The sequence below is a fragment of the Carassius carassius genome, chromosome 19 (assembly GCF_963082965.1).
Source record: "Carassius carassius chromosome 19, fCarCar2.1, whole genome shotgun sequence".
Taxonomy (NCBI): domain Eukaryota; kingdom Metazoa; phylum Chordata; class Actinopteri; order Cypriniformes; family Cyprinidae; genus Carassius; species Carassius carassius.
The window spans coordinates 26,440,256-26,460,370 of record NC_081773.1 but is presented as its reverse complement, the minus strand read 5'-3'; the positions used below and the strand labels follow the sequence as shown (position 1 = coordinate 26,460,370).

Here is a 20,115-nt window from a genome sequence, read left to right as displayed (position 1 = left end):
CTCTCTGAAAATGTTTGTTGTTCTCCAGGCGGCTTCTGGACACAGAGGATGAGCTCAGTGATATCCAGGCAGACTCTGTGCCCATGGAGGTGCGAGATTGGCTGGCCTCCACCTTCACCAGGAAGATGGGAGTGGTGTGCAGACGGCCGGAAGAAAAGCCCCGGTTCCGCAGCATCGTTCACGCCGTTCAGGCTGGGATCTTTGTTGAACGGTATCTATTCTGTTTGTTATTCAAGAGTTAGTATGTTCGCCATAATCAGAAATGATTTATAATTAACTTCAACATGACCAAAGTTCATGATAGTTTGATCTGGAAATTCTCAATGATTCATTTGATAATAAATGCATTGTGATTTATGCTAAGATAATAATTGTCAGTAACATTTTACACAAAACCTCACGATAACATTTATTACGTTCACCCAAAGATTTATATTCTGTCATTGTATACTCACCCCAGTGTTGTTCTGATATCATTTAAAGAATGTTGGTTACCAAACAGTTTCAGTTCCCATTGGACAAAAAATACAATAGAAGTCATTGGGAACCGAAACATCTTGGTTACGAACATTCTTTCAAATAAATTGAAATGTATTTGATTCAGTACTGAAAAATATCAGTACAAAGTGCATTTTATTAAAGTTGCACTATTAACTAGTCCTATTATTAAAATATTGGCTGTTTATTAGTACTTATAAAGCACATATTCTGCAATGCGATATTCTGCATCCGTAATCCTACCAAATAGCTAAATAACAAAATTACTAACAAAATTATAAGTTTAATAGTTTGTTAATAGCAAGAATCTGACCTTAAAATAAAGTATGAATGAATATCATGTTGCTGAATGAAAAGCATGCTAACATTAAACTCAAATTAAAAAAGAATGTTGAACATTCTAAATCAGTTACTTGAGTTCCATCTTGACCAAGGTATTTCCTTTAAAGGAAGCAGTCTAGGTAGACTGTTTGCTAGGTTTTGGGACAGAGCCTTTGTTTGACCATTTTACATGTGGCCTCTAAGTGAGTTTAAATCATACAGACAGTCCCATTTCACAGACCTGCCTGTTTTTTCTCACTAACTGGGAAAGTGTCTACCAAGATTACCGACACGTAAGACACACTTAAGGGCTTGTTCTGCATAATCTTTTCCAGTTGCCATTCCATTTGCATCGCAGCCGTCCTCTCTGTGGCATGTCCCCTCATGTCTGTGTAATGCACATGAGCCGCTCCCTCTTACATGAGCAGAGCTCCTCATTTCCATGGAAACTCATTGAGAATGTCATAGACACCTGTTGAGCTTGAAGCGCTGATCCCCGCGTGCTGTGTGATATCCAGTGCATGTTTGGGCTCTCTTAATGATACGAGACATTTAAAGGAGAAAAAAAAACATTGTTATTTTGAGGGATAAATGGCCTCAGCAAACATTATTAATTATAATTTGTTTCTTCTTTTGTTTGTTTTAATTTCCAACAAATAGCAAATTTTTTAGTAAGGAAGCTTACATTAAGGTTTTAATTTAAGTTTATTATAACATAATATTTATTGAATAATAATATAATATACTCTAATTTATATATTATTTTGTATTTTATTCTGATATGACAATAAAATTAAAATTTACAATGATCAACCATATACAGTGTGTATATATATATATTTAAAGTTGGAATGATTTAGTTGATATTAAGAGATATTTACATTTAAGAGAAATGTTCTGCATAGTGTGAACCTGTTCATTTTCCATTATTGTGATTTATCAGCGAGAGACAAGTTAACAAGAACGTTGGAACTGAATTCGATCACGATGTACTTTTATTTTGGCCTCTGGACTGTAAGAAGTAACATGACGTTTTAAGTGCTTTTCCAGCCTCATTAAAAAAGGAAAGTTTTAGTGTTATGTCCTGCGTATTCTTTGCTTTGATTCCCACTTGAATGTACTTCTACAGGGGAATAAAGTTCTGTGAAGGTTCAGTCAACCACATGTAGATGTATCACATCTGAATTTATTGCCACTGTCAAAATCCAAGAAATCCAGTGTTGTTTCTGCAGTTATGTCCCTGTAGGTAATATCCTCTCCTCCATCCTCATCTCTTAAACACTTCGATAAAGCATTTATACTCCAGAGCTTAATAAAACCCTCCTGATTGTGATTAACAATTGAATTGTCTTGTATATAATGTAACTTAGAGTATATGCTTAAAGGTTTCTCTGAAATTTCACTGTACTAAAGTCATAGTGGAAAAATTTTGAACATAATTCATGTCAATTTTTTAAACCTCATTCAGACCCTTTTTTAACCAACTTTAAGAATACTGTTTAAGCTGTTTATACTGGTTATTGTTTATGTGAATTTTAAACATGGAAATGTATATTTTAGATTAAATTCAGAACTTTTATCTTAAGCCCGTACTGGTTCATTTTACATGGTGTGTCAGATAATTTGCATGCATCAGAGAATGTGCTTTTTTAAAAATACTATTAGATGGAGAATGCAGCAACACTGCAGGACTTCCAAAAAGTATTCAGTGTCAACTAAACAAATGCAAACCTGGCATTACATTGTGATTTGTTGACAAAATAAAATGGCCAAAGATTTATGATGGTTTGTGTATGTTTGCAGAATGTACAGAAGAACATCCAACATGGCAGGGTTGACCTATCCACCATCTGTAATTACAGCTCTTAAGGTACAGATTATCTTTACAGTAGGCTATAACATGGCTTTAGATTTGTTTCCTTTAACTCTTATACTGTATCTGCCACCAATTAATGAGCCTTCCTCTTTTTTTAGGATGTTGATAAATGGTCATTTGACGTCTTCACACTTCAAGAAGCGAGTAATGAACACGCTCTGAAGTTCCTGGTGTATGAACTGCTCACCAGATATGACCTGATCAGCCGCTTTAGGGTATGAGAAACTTGAAAACCAGACCCACTCCAAAACTGTGATATTAAACACATTGTTTACCTGGGATACTGACTCGAACACCCATAGGGAAACTACCATGCTGCCACCGAATAGAATTAAATCTGTCATTCACTAACCGTTATGTCCTTTCAAACCATATATGTATTTGTCTCCTTTTTTATGCAGTTACAATGAATACTGACTGATGCATTCAAACTTCTAAAAGAACACACAAATAATCATTTCTGTAGCCTACTGCATATTACTTATGCATTTTTATTTAAAGTCTTTTGAAAGCATGTAACTTTGTTTGAGAAAAGACTGAAATGAAAGTCGTCATTCACTTTTGATCAATAAATCAGTTCAGTCCGATCAGTCCGAACTGATTAAGTCTGATTCAGTGATTCAGTCTTATGAACCAGATTGGATGATCAATTAAAAAGATCTGACTCAAATAATGATGATCATGATTCATGATGATTCAGTGAATAGCATCTTAAATTACAATCTGTTATACTGACAAAAAGCTATAATTTGTCATTTGTCATCAAAAGACTTCAAATGCAATGCACGAGTTAAATTAACTAGTTTATATACATATATATATATATATATATATATATATATATATATATACACACACAGTACATACCAAAAGTTTGGAAACATTACTATTTTTAATGTTTTTGAAAGAAGTTTCTTCTGCTCATCAAGCCCGCATTTATTTGGTCAAAAATACAGAAAAAACAGTAATATTGTGAAATATTATTACAACTTAAAATAATAGTTTTCTATTTGAATATACTTTTAAAAAATAATCTATTCCTGTGATGCAAAGCTGAATTTTCAGCATCATTACTCAAGCCTTCAGTGTCACATGTAACATCCAGTCTATCACATGATCATTTAGAAATCATTCTAATATTCTGATTTATTATGACTGTTGGAAACAGTTCTGCTGTCTAATATATTTGATGAATAAAAGGTTAAAAAGAACTGCATTTATTCAAAATAAAAAAAAAAATTCTAATAATATATATTCTAATGACATATTTTCTTTACTATCACTTTTTATCAATTTAACACATCCTTGCTGAATAAAAGTATTGATTTTATAAAAAAAAAAGAAAGAAAAAAAAATTACTGACCCCAAATTACTGACCAGTAGTGTATATTGTTATTACAAAATATTTATTTTTTAAAAACATAGCTTCTTTTTTTTTTTTTTTTTTAACTTTTTATTCATCAAAGTATCCTAAAAAAGTATCACATGTTCTGAAAAAATATTAAGCAGCAGAACTGTTTCCAACTTTGATAATGAATCATCATATTAGAATAATTTGTAAAGGATCATGTGATAATGATCCTAAAAATTCAGCTTTGCATCACAGAAATAAATGATAATTTAAAGTATAATAAATTTAAAAACAATTATTTTAAATTGTAATAATATATCACAATATTACATTTTTTCTGTATTTTTGATCAAATAAATGCAGGCTTGATGAGCAGAAGAAACTTTTTTCAAAAACATAAAAAATAGTAATGTTTCCAAACTTTTGGTCTGTACTGTATATAGTTTTATATTTATATATAATATGTTTATGGTTAAAAGCTTCAGACTCCATTTTTTTTCACTGCATAGAAAAGAGTAACAAGCTCATCAAATAATCTTTCCGTTTGCATTCAGGAAGAAAGAAACTCATACAGGTTTGAAACGACATGGAAGTGAGTTGTTATGTGAAGTATTTCTATAATATATTATGATTTCATCCTTTTGGAATAATTTTTTTTTTTTTAGCCAAAGTTTTAACCAAAGTTGATGTCTCCAAAGCATGCATGTTTTTTTTTTCCTTTAACAGGAGATTTATGTGATATACATCTGATATGGGTCATCTGACATTTTCCATCTGTGCTATTTCTTTGTTTTTCATCATTGTGTCAGCTCTCATAACTTCTTACCCTTTTCACAAGCACAGTGACGACAGACTCTAAACTCACACACACACAGCCTCATGATTACAATATAAATGCAAGCGACACACGTGGCCTGTTTTGGGTTTAGGTGGTCAGGTATGGAGTCACTTCTCTTCATGTGATTACACACATGGATATAACGCTCTGGCAAATGGGTCCTTCACTCTTCGGTTGCCTGTAACATGCTCCATTAATCTGCTGTGGCAGGGAATTTAAAGCCTCAGACTGTAGCCTGAAAGCACATTCTGTGTTTCTAGTAGGGTAAAACAGGGTAAAACTAATACTTGGAAATCAAGTATTAGTTCCATTTAAAAAAAATTCTGTTAATGGATCTTAAACCAACTTTTATTTTAATTTTCTTAATATTTATTTTAAGTTTTAGTTTTAGTTTAGTACTTCATCTTAAACTTTTTTTTGTAACTTTCTAGTGCAACATTTTCATCTAATATTTTCCTTCTGCTTTAGAATTTTTTATATTTTATATTATATTTAGTTTTAATTGCAGAAACATGCTTAATATTTTTAGTCTTTAGTTTGTTAGTTTTAGTTAACAATATAACAGTGTCAATATATTTTAGTACTGCATTCCATCCACCTTGGTCAAAGAATACAGATGTTTTCAAGCCAAAAAAAAAAAAAGATTTATGATGGTGAGTTTGAGTCTGAATTTAATGTAATGATGAAGGAACATAGAGTGCAAAAAGACTCACAAATCACTGAAACATGACATACAAATAGACAATATTGTTATCGCCTTAAGGTAAAAAAAAAAATGTAAACCAATAAAATAAAGCTATTTTACAATAAATATTGTGAGATATAAGGTTGCAACCATGATATATAACGTCACAATTATGATAAATTAAGATAAATAAATTTATAGTTGTAAGATATCAGGTCAAACTAAAAAAAAAAAATTGCAGTGTCTTTGGTAAAAAAGATTATTACTTTCTTTTGAATAAATAAATAGAATTCTTACTAACCCCAAACTTTTGAATAGTAGTGTAGTTCCAATGTAGTTGTACAGTGGTTTTGTAATTGTGAGTTTTGTTCTTCTCTGTGCAGATACCAGTGTCCTCCTTGGTGTTATTTGTTGAAGCTCTGGAAATAGGCTACAGCAAGCACCGAAACCCTTACCACAATCTGATCCACGCTGCCGATGTCACGCAGACAGCACACTATCTGATGCTTCACACTGGCATTATGGTGAGTGAACGCTCAGTGAATTGTGCATGCATGTCACGCACCGACAAATATGACATCGGTTTGTAGTCAATACGAGCTGAACGCTTGAGGTCTCAACTTGCAGGTTTATATGCGCAGCTGTTGAAATTCATTTTGATGATGTTGTATCATGGTTATGATGATTATTTGGGTAATGGCTGATTGGTTTGCTCTCCCACAGCACTGGCTCACTGAACTGGAAATATTGGCCATGGTGTTTGCTGCTGCTATCCACGACTTTGAACACACTGGAACCACCAATAACTTCCACATCCAGACCAGGTGTGTGGTGGCCATACAGTAGAAGCAGCCAGTGGTTCGAAATAAGATTTGGAGAAATTTAACATGCTCACCAATGGATCCTCTGCAGCGAATGGATGCCGTCAGAATGAAAGTCCAAACACCATAATGATAGATTACTTTCTTACGAAACACAGCGTTTCACTTCACAAGATGTCGACTGATGTACTGATGATTACTTGTGAATTATTGTGATGTTTTAATCAGCTGTTTGGACTGTCATTCTGACGGCACCCATTCACTGCAGAGGATCCTTCGGTGAGCAAGTGATGTAGTTTTACACCTTTCTAAATCCGTTCTGATTAAGAAACAAACCCATCTACATTTTGAATTCATTTCTTTTATGTTTCAATGAGCTAATGATGGACAGTGTTTTGTATATAGGTACCTGCTATGAAAACTGCTATGAGCATTTAAATATTTCCTCCCAGACCTGAGAGGCCGTCATGTGTTGGTGCGCACCAACAACACATCGGTGGTCTCTTATATCAATCACCAGGGAGGTCTGCGTTCACGCCCCTTATACAAGCTGGTATACCAGATCCTCCTGTGGTCCCAGGGCAAACTCCTCTCATTAAGAGCAGTATATATTCCTGCGAGATTGAATTTGGGAGCTGACATGCTGTCGATACAGGGGCCGAGTTATGTTCCCAAAGTTCCCTCTGTTACACCACAGCCTATAGTACTGCAGGCCTTCTGCCCTCCTCCCTTTCGGGAGCCAGACCAGGAGAAGCTAAATTGTATACGTCCACAGAGCTGCCCTGTGGAGAAAATCTGACCAATTGCTTGTTTGCTACAGTCCTCCTAAAAAGGGTTCCCCTGCCTCTAAGCAGACCCTTAGTCGTTGGACAGTCAAGGCTATCAACGTCTCCTATGAGTCCTCTGGTCTTCCCCTTCCTTTGGGAGCCAAGGCTCACTCTACGCGGAGTATGGCTGCCTCTAAGGCCTTTCTAGCAGGTGTGTCCCTCTTGGACATCTGCAATGCTGCGGGATGGTCCACGCCCTCTACATTTGCAAGATTTTACAATCTCAATATGTGAGCCGCTCCTGGCTCTTCTATCCTCTTGCCTTAGCTGTGCTCTTCGGATACACACTAGGCAGGGGATTGGTAGTCTGGCAGCGTTGGCACATCGTTCCCCAAAGTGCTCTATGCAGCTTGAGTTCCTGAAGAGGAACGTCTCTGGGTTACGAATGTAACCCTCGAAGGAACGAGACGCTGCGCTGCGGAGCCATACTCCCGGCACCCCTTCCGGCGCTTGCTTCCCTACTCGAAGCTGAAGCCAGCTGTGTGGCACGTGCATTTATAGCTTCCTGGTCGCTACGTCACCCCGCCTGTGACGTCACGCTCTTCCATTGGACAGATTGCACACGATATTCAGAGTTGATCTTGCCAAAGGCGTTTCCCCAAAGCGCTCGACGCAGCGTCTCGTTCCTTCGAGGAACTAGGGTTACATTCGTAACCTAGAGACGTTTTCTTAGAAATGCATTTGTGTGGAACGGGCTAAAAAGTTAATAACAGGAACTTACAGTAAGATATAGTTAAGCCTTAAGGACTTTTGGTTCAGAAAAAGCCCTGTTCTTATCAGTGGCGCCCCCAGAAAATTTTAACAGGGGTGGCCAGATGAGGCCACAGTAAATCTTGGGGTGGCACACCAAAATAAAGAGAAAATAATTAAGGGTTTCCAATATTGACAAAAAAAATGGTATCCCTGGTATTTCTGGGATTTTATCGATAACGATAAATAGACAATAATGTCACTAATTGTGCTGATATCTTATTTCTAATTGTGCTGACAGATGACTCCTGAATTTTTTATTTTTACCTTTACGCCATTTTTTCTAGAAGTGTGCACCATCTTTTAGGTCAAATACTTGCATTTGGGCTGTTACCAAGCAAATGCAATCAGTATCAACAAAAATGATCTTTGCAATGCAGAGAAAACAGAAGCTGCATCTGAAGTGCCATTGAGATGTTTTTACACACTGTTTAATGCAGCTCTGTGGGACATGGTAACTTTAGCCTGCAGTTATAAATTAATAAATAATGTTCTGATATTTTAAAAATAAAACATTGAAAACTGATGTTCGAAATTATTTAAAAAAATAAGAAGGTACCGTAAATATGAAATTAAAACCAGCAGTAGGTGGCAGTGAGTCACTGTTAATAAGTGAGTCATTGCGATTGAACCGAATCATTTAAACGGTTGATTTATTCAGGAACGAATCACTGTCATGTTGCTCAGAGACGCAAAACTGTGGCTATGTTTGGAATGATTTTTGTTTGAACTGTTGTATAAAAGCAATGTCACACTTGTAATTATGCTGACTTTTAGAGAAAAATGTAACTCTTTGTGTGATAATAACTATATGAAATTATATAAACTATATAGGTCTATAAATTTTCTGCCCCATATCTTGAAAAATGTGATAATTCAAAATTTCCAGTGAAAGAACGCACTACAAATGCGTATGCGAACCAGTCTAGACCATCTAGACGTATGTGCACACTCTGTGATTTGTTTGGATGGGGGAGGGCGACGGGGGGAGGACTACTCCGGTGCTGCCAATCTGCGATCTTTTTTGGTGGCTGCAGCATGTGCTGCATTTTTATTTATTTTTTTCCCCCACTTCTTAAACTATTACGAATTTACATTCCGCATTTAAATTTATAGTAGGTTACACACTGAAAATCATCCTAGGGGTGGCCACAGGGGTGGCCAGAGTTTATTCAGTGGTGGCCGTGGCCACCCCTGGCCACCCCTTGGGGGCGCCCCTGGTTCTTATCAAGAAACATTTTTGGTTAATATAGAGTTGCTTGTTTGGGTTTTAGTACGTTTTTTTAAAGTCTGAATCAACAAGTAATTTCTGTTTCAGATAAATAAATAAAAAAAAATTCTGTTGATCAAAAAATATATTAGGCACGACAAGTTTTCAACATTTAGAATAATAAGAAATCAAATCATCACCAAATATGCATATTAGAATAATATCTGCCGAACCATGTGACACTGAAGACTGCAGTAATGGCTGATAGAAAAAAATGCTGAAAAAAAGGAATGAATTACAATTTAAAATACAATTCAAATGAAAACAGTTATTTTAAATTGTAAAAAGATTTCACAATATTAAAGTTTTTACTGTATTTTTTAATCAAATAAATGCAACCTTGATGAGCATAAGAGGCTTCTATTAAAAACAATATACAGCAGGTTCTTTTCATTTCCTAATGAAGTAGAGAATAAATATTTGTAACTTCTTTTCTTCTTGCATGGGACACAAAATGATAAAATGTAATGCATGTCCAAGCTGCTCTATTTTTATACCAAAAAAGAGAGAAAAAAGTGTGCATTCCTATATTTAAACTGGTGCAATAAAATATGCAATTTACATTTAATGATAAACACCCTAATTCTTTTCATAACCAATGGTATGTACTGTAATATTTTGAATATGTACAAGTGCAACTGAGATCACAAATCTTGTTAAATTTAAAACAGCTCCTTTAGATCCATCATACCAAGTTTGACATCAATGATGCCAAATTAGTTCTTGTGCGTCACATCGCTGGTTACAGCCTGACAGGTTTGAACAACTAAGTGCAGTATTTTCAGCCAAAATGACTTTGAAATTTCCGTCATTTCTTCACACAAAACTTCAGAACACTTAAAAGGTACTGTATGAGTCATATGATCTACTTTTATGTTGTTTTATGGTCCTTTTTGAAGCTTGACAGCCCTTGGTGACAATAAGCTTTCATAAAAAACGTATTTTGTGTTCCACGGGTAAAAGAAAGAAAGACTTGAAATGATGTAAAGGCAACTAAATGATGATGAAATTTTCATTTTTGAGTGAACTAACCTTCACTAACCTTAAAGGTACTACAAAGATATCTTTGGCTCTTCTTTCTTTGGTCCTGCACAGATCAGAAGTGGCCATCCTGTACAATGATCGCTCGGTTCTGGAAAACCACCACGTGAGCGCAGCCTACAGACTCATGCAAGAAGATGAGATGAACATACTGGTCAACCTCCCGAAGGACGACTGGAGGTACGCTGGGGCTCGTTCCTGCGAGGAATGGAGGATCTGTTGTGGGGAAGTGCATGTGCTTTGAGTTGTGCTGTGTTGTGTTTTCCACAGGGAGCTGCGTACGCTGGTGATCGAGATGGTCATGAGCACAGATATGTCCTGCCATTTCCAGCAGATCAAGACGATGAGGAACACGCTGCAGCAGCCGGAGGGGTGAGAGGTGCTCCTGCTGTTAATGAATGAGTGTGATGGAGAGTCCGCCGAATGGAGATGTGTCATACTTCTTGCATAATACCTGTTAGGACTGGGTGATATTGTATGACGTATATGCTGTGTGATGATATAAATGCTTTAAAACTAGAGATTTTCTCTTCACTCATTTGTTATGAATGAATTTGTCCATTAAGCTCTGACAGAATGAGTGGACACAGGTTATTAACCAGGCTCATAAGACGATTAACAAAAAACAACTAAAACTCCAGGGTCTGCGTGTTTAATCTAACCTAGGCCGTTTTTTTTGCCAATGCCAAAGACAAATGATATGCTAAAGTGACTAGATAATAAACCAAAAAGTGAATATACACTACTATAATATTGTGAAATAATATTACACTTGAAGAACTAATAATACATTTTTTACATTTAATTAATAATGTGAATTAATCTAATATGCTGATTTTGACCATATCTTAAATTTGTGTATATTGTGCTTGTTATAACATAAATTTGATAGTAGTATTTATTTTTTATTTATTCCTTTAGTGTAGTGTTTTTTTTCCAAACTGACTTTTAAACAAAATTCTATAGTAAAATTTAGTACTGTAGTATTTCTGCCAAAATATAGTTGTTACTACAGTGGCAAATTGCTAATTTTAAACTGAGAAACAGAGTGACAGACAGAGGATGATGGTGCCATTTAGACAATCCTCTCGAGTCCTTTGTTTGCGAATGTGTGTGTGTGTGAATGTGGGTGTGTAATTTATGGATTTATAATTTGTTTACACGCACGACAGTGGATTTTAGAGCTAGTGTTTGTGATGAAGTGTTTGTATGTGACTGATGAAGCTCTGATGAATGTGTCTATCAGAATAGACAAGGCGAAAGTGCTGTCCCTGATGCTGCACGCGGCTGATATCAGCCATCCCGCTAAGGGCTGGAAACTGCACTACCGCTGGACACAAGCCCTCATGGAGGAGTTCTTCAGACAGGTACACTCTTCATAATATTTATCTCTCATAACATAAACAGAACTCCCAGAGACACACACTTACTAGAGTCTAGAGAAAACTGGAGTCCATCAAAGAGCTGTGTTTTTTTACTACCATTAAGATATAAATATATATATATATATATATATATATATATATATAAAAATATATTTTTTTTTTTTCTGTTTTCCATTTTGATTTTAATTTTTTAATTCAATAACTAAAACTTTAATGAATTAATATTTTTGTAATTTTGTTGTGGGTTTTTTGTCATTTTTATTAGTTATTGTTTTAAATATATCAATGTAGTTTTAATACTTTTTTAGTTTTTTTTTTATGTTCAACAATGTCTTTATTGATTTTAGAAACTTTAACATGAAATACATTAAGAAAAAAAAAAGGTTAAGTTTTAGTTAAGTTAAACTGAAGGAAAGTGAGAAATTAGTAGCTTGAGCAACTAGCTTATTATTATTATTATTATTATTATTATGTTTTACAATTTATTTGCAGTTTAATTTATTTTTATTTGAAATAACATTTTATTATTATTATTATTATTATTATTATTAGTTTTAGTTTAAGCCATAATTAATAACCATATCTAAGAGGCTATGCACATGACCAAATAATTTAGTTGCAATGAATTGCTCTGTGAGTGTAAATAATTTCTTAATTTATTTTTAAGTGTACATATATTTAAAGAGGAAATATTAATAACAATAGAATAGAATAGAATAGAATAGAATAGAAATTAATAGAATAGAATAGAAATATTTATAACCATGCAAAGTTTTAACTGAACTTAACCAGGATCCATTTGTATTCTGAGTTGTTTTGGAAGTTGCACTCAGAATCCCATTTGCTCAGAAGTCCCGGGTACATGATGTCTCGGTCTGCTTAGCTTCTCAAGCACAAAGATGGAAGAGGAAAGTTTTACTAGACTATTCACAGGACTCTGAATCAGTGTGAGTGAGTAATTCTTTCTGATTCTTTTATCGCTTCTGCAGGGTGACAAGGAGGCAGAACTAGGGCTGCCATTCTCTCCACTGTGTGACCGGAAAGCCACCATGATTGCCCAGTCTCAGATAGGTACAGTAGAGCTAACACACCAGGGAACTACACTGCGACCAAAATGGTCGCATATGCGACCTTTTGAAATGACATTGCGACCCTAATTTTTTTGAGGTCGCAGATGTATCACTGATTATTCTTTTTACCTACATTATGTTTTAGGCAATATGCTATGCTATGACATTTATTAAAACAGAAATTAGTATTTTAAAAATACGTTTTATAACGTGCTCTGAGCATTCAACACATCAAGTTGGCTTCAGCCCCGCGATGCGGGAAAGCTCCAAGCGATTAGCTGGTTACTCGCGCGCTGTGTTCGGTGCGCACGAGAGAGCCGTGTCTCACGGACAGCAACACTGAACCGAGCTCTCCTTCAGGACGTTCGCGTCCTCCTGCCCCTGAACAAACAAATACAAATCGCAGTTTAAACAAACAGAAAAGGATGCGAAAGAGCTTAATTCAGCACCGCGATGTTCTGGTGTTCAGGGCGCATGCAGAGACGTCTTCAAAGTCTTCTTGCTTTTGTACCGACAAATACATACTAAATATGTCAAAATGCCTCTCTTGGAAAGTGTGGTCGAAAAAGTCTGTGATTATGTCTTAAGTGAAAGTAAAGAGTTGAGAAAGAAATCAGATGTGTATCATTATAATGGATGCATTGTCTCTTAAAGTGACCGTGCCTAATTTACTAGCTCTGCTGACAGTGTCTTTAATGTATGAAAATTAAAGTAAATCACTCACTGCTCTTGACTGAATTACTTTGTAGTTATAACAAGAATTTATCCACAGTCAAACCAACAATCAGATATAATTGATTCTATTGTTTTACTTATGGGTGCAGGACACTAGTTTATTTATGTAAGTGAGTATAGCAAAATACAGTGATCTGTGAAATATTATACCCAAAAATTCTTCATACTGTAGACTACCAGTGAAATTTATTTAAAAAAAATAATTTAAATTAGGGACCTGACCATGTTTTGCTTTCTTTATTTGCTAATGCAACCTTTTCCCACCACAGACTGAACAAAATTAAGCATTGCTTGCTTTTGTAACTGTTCAACAAAGTATGGATATTTGTGTAAATATTGTCATACTGACAGTTGTCTGGAGTTTTGGTTGATTCCATTACATATCTTTCTATCAAAGTTATCTGACATTATCAAGAGGAATTTGTTCTGACACAGTTTAACTCTGAGTTCTTGTCATATTTTATTACCAATTTCTAAACTATAGCAAATCAACTGTGATAGTGTGAGAAATGTTGAAGGTGTCTGAATACATTTTGGTTTGTGTATTTTATTTTAAAGTGAAAACTATGCAGTGCTATTTTAAATTAGTTTCTGGACACCTACAAACTTAAAAAAAGTAAACATTGTGTAAATAGCACAAATAAATAAATAGAACGAACATACAGTAAATATTAAACAATTTCAAACAGGGCCCACTGTACAACCTGCACAAGGGCCCCTCTAACCCCAGCTACGGCCCTGGTTTAAGGTACCAAGACGGAGCAATGCACTGTGTGTACTGTAAGAAATAAAACAAGAAGGCATGTGGTTTAAAAGATGGCAAATAAAATAAAAAGCACATCTGTATGCAATACAGTTTCATTATTATCCAGAGTGGCTTACTTTAAAAAATTTGTGCGACCAAATCATGTTTTGCGCCAGTAATTGAAAAAGTTAGTCGCGCAAGTGCCACCAGTGGAAAAGGTTAGTGTAGTTCCCTGCACACACACACACACACACACACACACACACACACGTCAGCACTGACAGCCAATGAGGCCATGTTTGGAACAGCATGCTCACATACTACTTCTACTATCACTGTATAGTATTTTTATTTGCTTGCTTTACAAATGTTATGCATGAAATAGGACCACAAAACCTCTTAAGTGTCAGCTTTTCGAAATTGAGATTTATACATCATCTGAAAGCTGAATAAATAAGCTTTCCATTGATATAGTTTGTTAGGATCAGACAATATTTGGCCAAGATACAACTACAGTATTTGAAAATCTGGAATCTGAGAAAATCACCTTTAAAGTTGTTCAAATGAAGTTCTTAGCAATGCATATTATTAGTATTGTATAAATGTTTTTGAATATTGAAATATGATTTTTTTTATTAGAACAATATTAGTCAAGACATAGAAACTGCTACAGATCTTTGTTAAATGAATGATATATTGTTTTTAATTTCCCTGTATTTTTTATTTTTATTTTTTCTTGTACTTTTATATATTATGTTTAGATTTTTTTAAAATTTGGAAATATATTTAGTTTTGTTTTTTGTTTTCAGAATGACAATAAAAACAACAAAAGTTGTAAAAATCTATTTTTAGAAAAAACAATAAAATAAAAAAAGTTTTTTGCAAGATAATAACTAATTAACATCAATGTTTTCTATGCAAAATGTACATATTTTTGCGCAGTATACATATTATAATACTGTAGAAATATTTCAGTATGAGAGACTAATATGAGAGAACAATGTTACTATTCTATTGTGAACAAATCCATTCAGTTGTGCCTCTAGTGCGTCATGCTCAGCTCTTTACTGCCATCAAGAGGCTGCTGAGGCAATTACAAGCTCTCTTGTGATATTTAATGGAGCTCATAAAATAAATGTGTTTGGATTTAATGATACAATAACTAAAGGCGTCTTGATTGGATCAAAAGCCATTATTGCTAATGAGTTTCTTGCTGGTAAATGAATAAAGGTTTCTAAACAAATAAATGTTTTTGCTTTAAAGGGTTCATCGATTTCATCGTCGAGCCCACGTTCTCTGTTCTTGTCGACACCACAGAGAAGATCATTAGTCCTCTCATAGAGGAAGCTGTAAAATCGGGGGGTGTCCGCAGGTCAAGGTGAGGTGATGGACATGTGTTCATCATGGTAATGGTGTTTGATTGAGAGATGATAATCTGTGTGTAATCTGCTGTTGCGGTGCAGTTTGACGGGCCGGGGCTCGGCCGCGGTGGTGGAGTCAGTACAGAGACACAGCGGTCGGGGTTCGAATGATGAGCAGGGAGGCACTACAGATTACTCACTGAGCAGCCTCGACCTGAAACGAGTCCGACACCTGCTCTGTGAGATCATCCAGAACAACAAGGAGCGCTGGAAAGAGCTGTCTGTTCAAGGTCTGCACACATCTGATCACTATACACTCCAACTCATTCATTACAAATAAATTAAATAATAAAAACATGTGCATGTGCCAATGCCTTTAGATTAAACATTTTAATTATCATTAAAAACAGATTTAGTAGAGTGTCTCTAAACATTTGAGTGGCGGTGTTTAAGTAACAGAAGGAACAAACATATAGGCATACTATATCTACATATAGTAGATAGTAATATATTAATAATTCACACAATGTTTTGGAATCCAAATAATAACTCTGAGTTAGAACCTCAATTATTAATATATATATATATATATATATATATATATATTAATTTTATTAAATTAAATAAATTGCCTACAGATATATTTACATTTAAATAAAATTTTAAAATGTTAATAAAATAATAAAATAAAAAATATAAAACATAAAATACAATAAAATATTTGTATTTATATTTTATTTAATATTGTTTTAAATTATATATTTTATTTTATTATTAAAATTTTTTAATACATCTAGTTTTATGACTGTGATAAAATCAGTTTTTATGTATAGTTTTAAAAAAATGAAAGACTTCACCACTTATAATTTAAATCCTTTGTTATCTTATATACAAATTATTTTATTTTATTTTATCTTATTTTATTAAAGCGGTGTTAATAGCGATTAATGGCAATTAAAAATAAGTTTATGTTTACATACTATATGTGTAATGTGTATATATAATGTGTATATGTAATGTGTATATAGTGTTCCTGTAGCTCAGTTGGTAGAGCAATGAGGGTTGCGGGGAACACATGATAGGTTAAAATTGATAGCCTGAATGCACTGTTAGTCGCTTTGGATAAAAGCGTCTGCTAAATGTATACATTTTATTTTATTTAAATTGTATTATGTATATATAAATACACACATACATGTATATATTAAGAAAATATGTTAGATTTGTATATATAATTTTTATATTTATGTATAATTTAAATGATATACAAGTATAAATATATATACATACAAATATTTTTGTGTGTAGTGCTGTCAAACAATTAATCGCATCCAAAATAAAAGTTTTTGTTTACATAATATATGAATGTGTACTATGTATATTATGTATATATAAATACACACACATGCATGCACATATTTCAGAAATATTTTTTGTTTATATTTGAAATATATTTATTTATAATATAAATTATATGAATATAAATATAGACATTTTCAAAATACACTGTATGTGTGGGTATTTATATATTCATAATAAATCTACACAGTACACACACATATAGTATGTACTCACAAACTTTTATTTTGAATGCGAGTAATCGTGGTTAATCGTTTTGCAGCTCTAATTAACAGTATGCCACTAATTCTTAAACTTAATTTCTATTGCATTAATTGAATTATAACATCTCTTCCACACTCTTGACACATGACCCTTTTTCTTATTACACTGTAATAAATAAATAAAATTCAAAATGTCCTGTTCATTTCAGTGTTACTGGCCGATTCTGTCATTATTCTTGAAACGTACTTGTAATTTCTGAGTGAAAATGTTTTCTATACCCACATTGAATAGTGACCCATCAGTAGTGTTTAGTGAGATATAGTGGCCAGGATAACATCATGTCCTATATCTGATCTCACTTCCTGTCTCTTCCCAGAGTTTGCCAACAAACAACACGAGAGAATGTCAGACCTGGAAGAGGAGCCCATGAGAAACACACAAGTCACATTGTCCCGCAGCAGTCCAGCCAGAGGGAGTCACGACTCGGAGTCAAAGTCCCTGAACGAACTGAACAATACAGACTCCACTCACTCTTCCCAGGACTCTCTGGAACAGAGTTCCCAGTCCCCAGCGGAGGGGCCGAGCGACAGGTCACCAGAGGACCACAGCTCAGAAACTCTGCCTTGGAACGGCAAAAGCGCCTGACATCCCACGGACGCTGCCAAGCCTGAATGTTTTTAATCAGAAACAGGATGATGTACATAGCATTGTCCTCATTGTATTGTAATGCTATTATACAGTCGGGCTCGGAGGGCTCATTGTACAGACGGATGCGCAGAATGTCCCCGCAGCGCATCGTAGAGACGGTAGTGTGCAGTGTTGTCATTGAGACTGTGTTATTGCTGGAGACAGACCTCTATGGTCCCCTTGAGGAAGATTTAGCAAGTCCCTGAAATGCAACGCTACCTATTTGCTTCCTGGGCTTTATTCCTGTTGGGTCAAATCTCTTTTCTATTTTTTTTTTTGTTTTGTATTGTAGACTGTCATTATTTATTAAAGATTATGCAGCTACACTTTGCACCATAATTAGTTTCAGTATTTTATTCTCGATACGGTCATGCTTACCGGCTCTCAGCGGCACATTAGGACAGAAAGGCTGGAAAATTTTACTTCTTTCTGGCATGATATGTCTCTGTAGACTTTTGAATGTTATTCCCTCCAATTTCCAGAACAATCCATAAAGAGCTTTTTTTTATTGTAGCATGACACGTATAGTATGTGCAGCTGTAAAATTTTAGTAGAACATGGCGCCTATAAAATCATGAGCCGATTTTTTAACAGTAGAGGTGCATGTCCTCGAGGGGGCGTTGTTTCTATTTAACAAACCACACTCTCCAAATGAACAAAACTGTGTCCCTTTAAATCCATACAGTATTAAAGTACATAGCAGTGTCTAAATAAATGTTACATACATTGGCTGTGTTCGGATAGAATACTAGCTTACTACTCACCGGATACTGTGCAGTATATACTGTTTCAATTTTGAAACAGAATGATTATGTAACAGTTTAAAGGAATATGCTCTGTTAAGTGTTTAAAAGTTTTAGTCTAATGTTACAAGGTGAAGGGGTCAAATCAAGCAATTTGGCAAATGTGGTAAATCATTTGGGTATTTCATGTAAACTGTGCCCTGTATACATAATGTATACTGAGAAACAGTAATAGTATGCTTTTCTGAACGCAGCCATTGTGCATTACACTGTTCTTCAGAATTTCAGAACATTCATGAGGTACTAAACATGTGCTACCAAATCACTGTATCATGTTTTATAACTTTTATGTGAAAATACTGATTAATTTTTATTTATTTATTTATTTTGCATTATATATGACATAAACCGCCCAAAACAAGATTTTTGTCATTGTATCTCTCTTAAAGTCTGATGTAACACTGCTGCCTTCACACTCACACACATTATGAAAAGCACATACGAGCTCAGGGTCTGTTTAATTGTAGAAAGTAAGTTTATTTAAAGTTTATTAAACAGAAAAGCTTCAAAAAACAGAATACTGCATTTCATTTATCAGTCAGGGATGACAGAAACACCTGTAGAATATCTGTTGAAATCAACTCCTCAATGCCTTTCAGATGAAATGTGTCTAAAGAATTGTTTTATAATGATGCATTTCATAAAAAAAAGTCTTGTCTCAAGAACCATATAATTGTTTTGCACTGATGTCAATTTCATTTCAATTGAGCACAAACATAAGGCTTACAAACAGAAACATAGAAATGTACAGATGTATTGTGCAGTTTCGCTTTTTCTTGCATTAATATCAATTTTAAAGTGGATTTTCATTATAATGAAAATGAAATCATGCACCACCACCAACAACAACAACAAAAACTACATATGATTTTTTGGTTGAAATGTACCTACATTTCTTCTTAGTTTTTGTGAGATTTGCCTATAGTTGTTTAGACTTTCTTTATAATTATGCTACTAACGTCAACAATGAGATGTTGAAATGCACATTTTTGGAAATATATGTTCCACAAATTTACTACAGATTTTAAAAGCATTTACACAAAAAAATAAAACTGCCCAGTCATTTCATAAAAACATCTCTTTCTGACAGTATTATAGCACATTAATGCAGGCTGATTATTTTTTTGGGAAAAAAATGTGTGTGTGTGTGTGTGTGTGTGTTGCAGAAGATCTAAAATACTCTAATAATGTTAGCATGTACAGTATCAAGCTTTAACTCAATGCCCACTTTTCAGACACATGTCATAGAGCCGGAGGGCTGTACAACAGCCGTATGGGACTTCAGAGTCACGTCTGCATACAAAACAGCCATATTCCTACAAAAATATTGCTTCTGTCAGAGAAAGTTACATCAAAGCAACGGGCTCTTTCCACATGAGGTGATCAAAAATAAAATGGCAGGATGTCATTGGCTTTGCAATCCTCCCCATGTATTGCTAAATCATCTGCGGAGCAAAAGTTTTCTTTCGCTTTCATATTACAACTCAT

At 34.5% G+C, this 20,115-nt stretch overlaps 1 protein-coding gene across 3 annotated transcripts in view; it reads left to right on the top strand.

Moving 5' to 3' along the window:
- LOC132095482 (dual specificity calcium/calmodulin-dependent 3',5'-cyclic nucleotide phosphodiesterase 1A-like) overlaps positions 1 to 18,420 on the top strand; it is a 66,774-nt gene extending 48,354 nt beyond the window's left edge. For all 3 annotated transcript variants that reach the window (XM_059500531.1, XM_059500530.1, XM_059500532.1), the window contains 12 exons: positions 29 to 211; positions 2,623 to 2,689; positions 2,794 to 2,910; positions 5,953 to 6,093; positions 6,293 to 6,393; positions 10,333 to 10,458; positions 10,549 to 10,650; positions 11,525 to 11,645; positions 12,653 to 12,734; positions 15,477 to 15,591; positions 15,677 to 15,864; positions 17,514 to 18,420. In XM_059500531.1, coding sequence (XP_059356514.1) covers positions 29 to 211; positions 2,623 to 2,689; positions 2,794 to 2,910; positions 5,953 to 6,093; positions 6,293 to 6,393; positions 10,333 to 10,458; positions 10,549 to 10,650; positions 11,525 to 11,645; positions 12,653 to 12,734; positions 15,477 to 15,591; positions 15,677 to 15,864; positions 17,514 to 17,782 — 1,612 coding nt within the window. In that variant the 3' untranslated portion in view covers positions 17,783 to 18,420. The remainder of the gene's footprint in view (positions 1 to 28; positions 212 to 2,622; positions 2,690 to 2,793; positions 2,911 to 5,952; positions 6,094 to 6,292; positions 6,394 to 10,332; positions 10,459 to 10,548; positions 10,651 to 11,524; positions 11,646 to 12,652; positions 12,735 to 15,476; positions 15,592 to 15,676; positions 15,865 to 17,513) is intronic.
- The last annotated feature ends 1,695 nt before the right edge of the window (positions 18,421 to 20,115 follow it).